This window comes from Sminthopsis crassicaudata, chromosome 4 (assembly GCF_048593235.1).
Source record: "Sminthopsis crassicaudata isolate SCR6 chromosome 4, ASM4859323v1, whole genome shotgun sequence".
In the NCBI taxonomy this organism is placed as follows: domain Eukaryota; kingdom Metazoa; phylum Chordata; class Mammalia; order Dasyuromorphia; family Dasyuridae; genus Sminthopsis; species Sminthopsis crassicaudata.
Window position 1 is genome coordinate 429708524 of NC_133620.1, and position 6038 is coordinate 429714561.

The following is a 6038-nucleotide window of genomic DNA, read 5'->3' on the forward strand; positions in this document are numbered from 1 at the left end:
CTGAATTGAACAAAAACACTTTGAGGCGGTATATCCCTCGGCCCGGGGGAGAGAAAGCGAAAGAACTTGGCCAACTGGGCGCATTTGGGGAGTGACCTCCTTGCACATCTGCCCACCTCTGTTCTCCTTGTGCCGCCCCTCCCCGCCTATCGCACCTGGAGTCCCAAGCAATCAGCGCTCTCCGTTCTGCTACGCCTTCCCCTTCTGTTGCCCTGACAACCCACTGTATTCATAACTCGCGACATGAACTGGGAATGGGAGCTTTCAGGTCAGTCGGGCGCTTTTCATCAGCTTTTGGACTGGGTGGGTCGGGACTCTAGGAGACGTGAAGGGATGGAGGAACTTTGGGCTGACTTAGTGCGGGAATATGGTGGGCGCCGCAATCAATACCCTCTCCGTACATTTAATCCTTCCTTCCCCTAAGCCACCCTCTTGGTTTTGGGGGACATAGCCTGTAATGGGCATTTCTGCTCTTTCTTCAGAAGCGCAGCTGAAATATTGTTTTGGATCATGCCAACCGAGGAAAATCTTCCCCCACCACCATCCTCCAAACAGAGTAGGTATTAAAAATGTGCCCATCAGGGGTGCACCTCACAGAGGACCCGGATGCTACCTTCACGAAGAAGTGAGTATCTAGTCCCCACCCCCACCCCCGTCTTGATCTCTTGGGTTTATTGATCCTTATTTCTTATTTCTCTGGGATCCAGTGTGTCAGGGTTCCTGACCAATCAAATATCTCACCAGGGATTTGTCTAATAAATTCCCTCTCCTTGCAATCACATTGCGTTCTGAACCTCAGCCAATCCCAGAGTTAATTCTAAGAAATGAAACTTCCCAGTTCCTCCCTGATATGGGTGCTGATCCCAGACCTCCAACATATTTCATATTCAATTTCCTATTTCCCACTCCCCTTCATTAACCCTGTGTGCTATTACTTTGGATACTTCCTCTTACTCCCGATTTTCCATGATACTCCTTTGAGAGCATTTTCTGAAATATCTCTACTATCCATAATGTTAAATAGACAACTTCCCTTTTCTCAATGACGCTCAGTACTGAGTACCTCCCCCTCCTCCCTCCAATATAATTGCATGCTGAGTCATTACATTGCATTTTGTAGCCCTGACCCCCCTGACAATCTAACCCAATATCCTCAAGAAAAGCAAAAAATCAAGATTTCCCCCACGGGCTTTTGAGATAAACCTGGTGCTTTCACAGACTTCTGTGAAATTCCTGGATTACGGGCAACTAGGTAGCTTTCTAATAGCAGGCTGGAGCAGCTTTCACCAGAAAAGCTCCTCGTGAGAGCTCCCAAAAGGCTAAAAAGTTTGGGGGACCAGAGAAAGGATATGAACTCTTTTGTGGGCTAAACAGCATCTTTGCACCTCAATGATTTCTGGAAATTCTTAATAAATTGGTTTGTGCTGTGTATATAAGTATCCCTGAAAGGAACTTGGAAGTCCTTTAGTTCAACTCTCAGCAGTAAATTCCAAATCCAGCTGCTTTTCTATGACACTACATTGGTGTGCAAAGATTAGGGTGGTAATGGACGAGTGAGAAAGAAAGGTCTTTTGGGTACGGGGACTTCGGAATGAAAGATGATCACATGTTCCTTGGTCCTGGGGTAAGCGGCTCGGTGGGATTGCTTCCTGACATGTATAAATTTGTAAAATTCTTCTTACTTGTATAAATTTATAGAAAAATAACCTGGCCTACAACCTTGCTAAGACCCCCACAAGTAATAAGGGATACATCATTGGATCCAGGACAAGCCGGAGATTTAAATCAGACAGTAAGGTTAGTGGCAATTTCATATACTTTGATTTAAAAGTCATCCATGCATTGGGCCTAGGCCTGACTTGATTTGATTATATACACACATGTGAGAGAGAAAGAAGGGAGAACAGAAAGCCAGAGATTGTCTCAAGCTTTTCCATGGAACGGGATTTCCAGACTGCCTCTGTCTGCATCCCTTGGGGGCGATGTGGCTGTCCCTGTGACAACAAAATCATCACGGTAGCAGTGGTGCTTCTCTCTGCGGGCTTTCAGATCCACAGGTGACTCACAAGACCCTGAAAAGTAACCAGTGCAGGCCGTGTGCTCTCCATCTTAATGTGAGACATTCACCAAGAGCCACACAGCTAGGAAGCATCAGAGCCAGGACTCGAAATCTGCACTCTGGCCCCAGAATCTTTTTTTCAGATTTTATTGATGCTCTTTTAGTTTATTCTTTTGTTACTTCCCAGTCACTCCCCTTGCCTTGCACCCATACAACCTGCTCTTGTAACAGACAGGACATCTGTGATATCTTGTGAGGACCACTAGGGGGTGCCATAGTGCAGGACCTGGAGAACTGGTCTTACTGAGTTCAAATCTGCCCTCAGACACTTAGTAGAAAGGTGAGAACTGGGAAGGTCACTTCACCCTGTTTGTCTCAGTTTCCTCGTCTGTAAAATGGTCTGGAGAAGAAAATGGAAAATCGCTCTAGTGTCTGCTGAGAAAACCCTTGGGTCTTGAAGGGCTGGATACAACTGAACTATAGCAGCATATAATAAGCCCTTAAAAATGCCAGTTTCCTCTCCTCTTCTTCCATTTCTCCTTCTTTCAAAGGGCATTCTTCAAATAATTTGTAAATCATTATTATTTGTATTGGGATAGCTAGAAGGCACAAAAGATGAAGCAGTGGGTTAAAATCAGGTAGAGTCACCTACATGATTTCCAATCTGGCCTCAGACATTATGAGCAGAATGACCTTGGGTACACACTTAACCCTATTTTCCTCAGTTTCCTTATCTTTATAATGGCCTGGAGAAGGAAATCACAACTTCTTGAATAATTTTACAAGAAAACCCCAAAAGGGATCACAAAGGGTTTGAAATGACTGAGCAACAACAATCATTTAGAACTTCAAGGTTTTCAAAACACATTGCATATTTATCCCAATGATTCCTCAGAAGTCTGTGAGGTAGATAATATATATTGTGAAATAGTTAATAGAAGAAAAAGGAGGAAGAGGAAGAGGGGGAAGAAGAAGAAGAGGAGGAGGAAGAAGAAGAAGAGGAGGAGGAGGAGGAGAGAAGGAGGAAAGGAGGAGGAGGAGGAGGAGGAGAGAAGGAGGAAAGGAGGAGGAGGAGGAGGAGGAGAGAAGGAGGAAAGGAGGAAGAGGAGGAGGAGGAGGAGGAGAGAAGGAGGAAAGAAGGAGGAGGAGGAAGAGGAGGAGAAGGAGGAGGAAGAGGAGGAGGAGGAGAGAAGAAAAAGAAGAAGAAGAAGAAGAAGAAGAAGAAGAAGAAGAAGAAGAAGAAGAAGAAGAAGAAGAAGAAGAAGAAGAAGAAGAAGAAGAAGAAGAAGAAGAAGAAGAAGAAGAAGAAGAAGAAGAAGAAGAAAGAGGAGGAGGAGGAGGAGGAGGAGGAAGAGGAGGAGGAGGAGGAGGAGGAGGAGGAGGAGGAGGAGGAGGAAGGAAGAAAGGAAGAAAGAGAAAAAACAGCACTTTATAGATTGAGAAACTAATTACTTTACTGATATGGCTTGCTCAAAGTCACATAGCTAAAAAGAACAGAATAGGAATCTGAATTATTTTCTTCTCTAACTCCAACTCCATAAGCTTACTTCTTTAGCTTTCTTTGTAAGAACTGCTTCCCAAACTATTTGACACTTACCCTGTACTTTTTCCCCTGTTGGATGGGGCCATATGGTACTCTATAGTCAATTCATATTTAGCTTGGGGTTGATTGTCTTCCAGGTCTATACCACCACCTCCCCCAACCACCACCACTGAAAGCCTGTGTAGCTCATCTTTGTTTATTTAAAATCTATTCAATGATTATATTTTCTTGTAAATAGGAGCTGATGCCCACTCCAGGCTCATATGAAGTACAAAAAGTTAAGTCCAGTTGTACTCTTCCTCCTTATGCTCCATTTAACTCCATCTCAACTCGATTTGATGAAAGACCAACAGAATCATCATATTTCCCTGGGTATGTCAAATCTTTGATTTTCTTTCATACCACCACAATAAGGAAAGTAGCCAGCTAAGGATGGTCAAACTGTCAAAGTTAGTCATGGATCCTATATTTAAATCCCCCCAGAGAAAACATGAAATATTTATCCTCCCTAGAATAATTATGCATTACTAGCAAGGAATGAGAGATTTTTTTAAAAAGCACTACAACCTCTATCTGTAGTTCTGTGGGTATTCCCAAGATCTGTTCCTTGAAGAATTAGTGCTGTTATAATTATCAGTGGACTTACAAACCCAGCAGTTCTTAAACTTTTTTTATGTCCCTTTGCTAGTGTGGTTGAAGCTTCTGGATCCCTTTTAATGCTTTTAAATACATAGTGTTACAAGAAAAACAATATTCTGGAATTGTCGTCGAAATATTTTAAGAGTTTGTTAACCCCAGGTAAAGAACCCCTGTTGCCTCACAGTAGATATCCAAGCTGAACCACCAACTTCATCTTGAACTCCTGCCATTAGTCATAAAACTCATAATCTTGTGGCTCCCCAGCCATCACTTGGTATAGAATAGTCACAGAAATGTTTTGTTCTGAGGACCCTGGTACTAGGAAGGATAGAGCACCTTAGATTTTAGCATTCAGTGAAACATCTAGCTAAAGATCCTCCCTTCCTTCCCATCCGAACAGGAAATTAATCAATCAGGCTTTCCCTGCAGTCAGAGTCCTGAGGTCCTCATACATTCATAGGTTTTCATAGATAATACATATATGAAAAATGGTATGAATTTGTCTCCCCAGTCCTGGAACTTATAATCCACAGTATCACTTTTCTCGGAAAATCGTCTGGCCAATGAAATTTGGATCTCCAGATTGGGCTCAAGTGCCAGTCCTAAAGAAAAGAACCCTAAAAACTGAGGTATGAATTAGAGACATATTCATTCATTCAATAGACTTTTTAAGTGTGAACGTTACCATGGCAGATTATGCACAAGACTTAGAAGTTTAAAGTCCATTTGCTAGAAGAATATATCAATTAAGGTAGATGATCTCCAAATACATCCCCACACACACAAATCTATGAATTTATGATCTGAGTACAAATATCAGGAAATCAGAGAATAATTCTAAGACAGCATATATACAATGTCCATCTCTAAGTGATAAGGGAATTCAGAGCGAGAGAATATTATTGTGGACCCTGTAAATGTAAATTTACATTTGTAATTTTTCATTTGAGTGATTAGGTATTCCCCAGAAATAACACAAGCAAGGTAGCTATAAGAACTAAGGACAGAGGACAGTGTCCCTGGACCACTAGGGAAGGGAATGATCATTTGAATATGTGATACTCACAAGCATTATTTTCATTACAGCTGATAACAGATAAAGAGTTCAGGATACATCGGAACCGTGTGGCCTATCTAAGCCTGTATTACAGCTGAAAGATCTTTCTGACATCGTATTCATTCCCTCAATCCCAGCTAGCCTTAATGTCATGAAGCAAGATACCCCGTTACCCTCTTGTCCGCCAGGGTTCAGCCCAAGGCAGGGAGTGGTTCATTCTATGTTGTAAAATATGTTCAAAGCAATGTTGAATTGTGTGCCATTTTGTTGCATATACTCAAGCAAATAGGCCTGGGAATCACTGACATGAAACCCCAAAGATGACTCTTATTTGGAGGGAGCACAAATGAATAGCTACTCTCAACCCCAGGATTCTTGATTTAGAGCTGGAGTCCTAACATTTCATTTTACAGATGAGAAAAATAAAGTTAAATGGCTTGTTTAAGATCATCCAAGATAGTCACAAAGCCCAGATTTGAACCCAGGCTTTCTGCTTCCCAATAAATACCCATAGTAGTTCCCCATACTCCATTTTGTCACTAAGTAGTATAATAGGGAACTTGTCTTTTTTTTGTCCCACTTAGCCTTAGAAGGTGGGGCCAGGTGAGGATACCTGGTATTATGGGCCAGAACTTGAAACGAGGTGCTAATGCTCCTAAGCTTCTAAGTGGTTCTTTAAAAATTAAAGTTATAAGTGGATAGAGCACCAGCCCTGAAGTCAGAAGGACCTGAGTTCAAAT

The 6038-nt window shown here is 42.2% G+C and overlaps 1 protein-coding gene across 2 annotated transcripts; it reads left to right on the forward strand.

Moving 5' to 3' along the window:
* The first annotated feature begins 155 nt into the window (after positions 1-155).
* Positions 156-5543, forward strand: CIMAP3 (ciliary microtubule associated protein 3). Of its 2 annotated transcripts, none has more exons than XM_074263041.1 (6): positions 156-268; positions 483-625; positions 1699-1797; positions 3841-3974; positions 4753-4870; positions 5328-5543. In XM_074263041.1, the coding sequence occupies exons 1-6, from the start codon at positions 244-246 to the stop codon at positions 5394-5396; spliced, it is 588 nt and encodes a 195-aa protein (XP_074119142.1). In that variant the 5' UTR covers positions 156-243; the 3' UTR covers positions 5397-5543. The 2 variants fall into 2 exon arrangements, with proteins under 2 accessions (XP_074119142.1, XP_074119141.1); XM_074263040.1 differs by having other exon boundaries at positions 262-370.
* Positions 5544-6038: the final 495 nt, after the last annotated feature.

Excerpts from the sequence above, each read along its gene's own strand:
- CIMAP3 (XM_074263040.1), top strand. The coding sequence starts at position 334 with ATGGAGGAACTTTGGGCTGACTTAGTGCGGGAATATG. Across the intron at positions 1,798-3,840 it reads GATTTAAATCAGACAGTAAG|GAGCTGATGCCCACTCCAGG; the intron begins GTTAGTGGCAAT and ends TCTTGTAAATAG. Across the intron at positions 3,975-4,752 it reads GAATCATCATATTTCCCTGG|TCCTGGAACTTATAATCCAC; the intron begins GTATGTCAAATC and ends TTGTCTCCCCAG.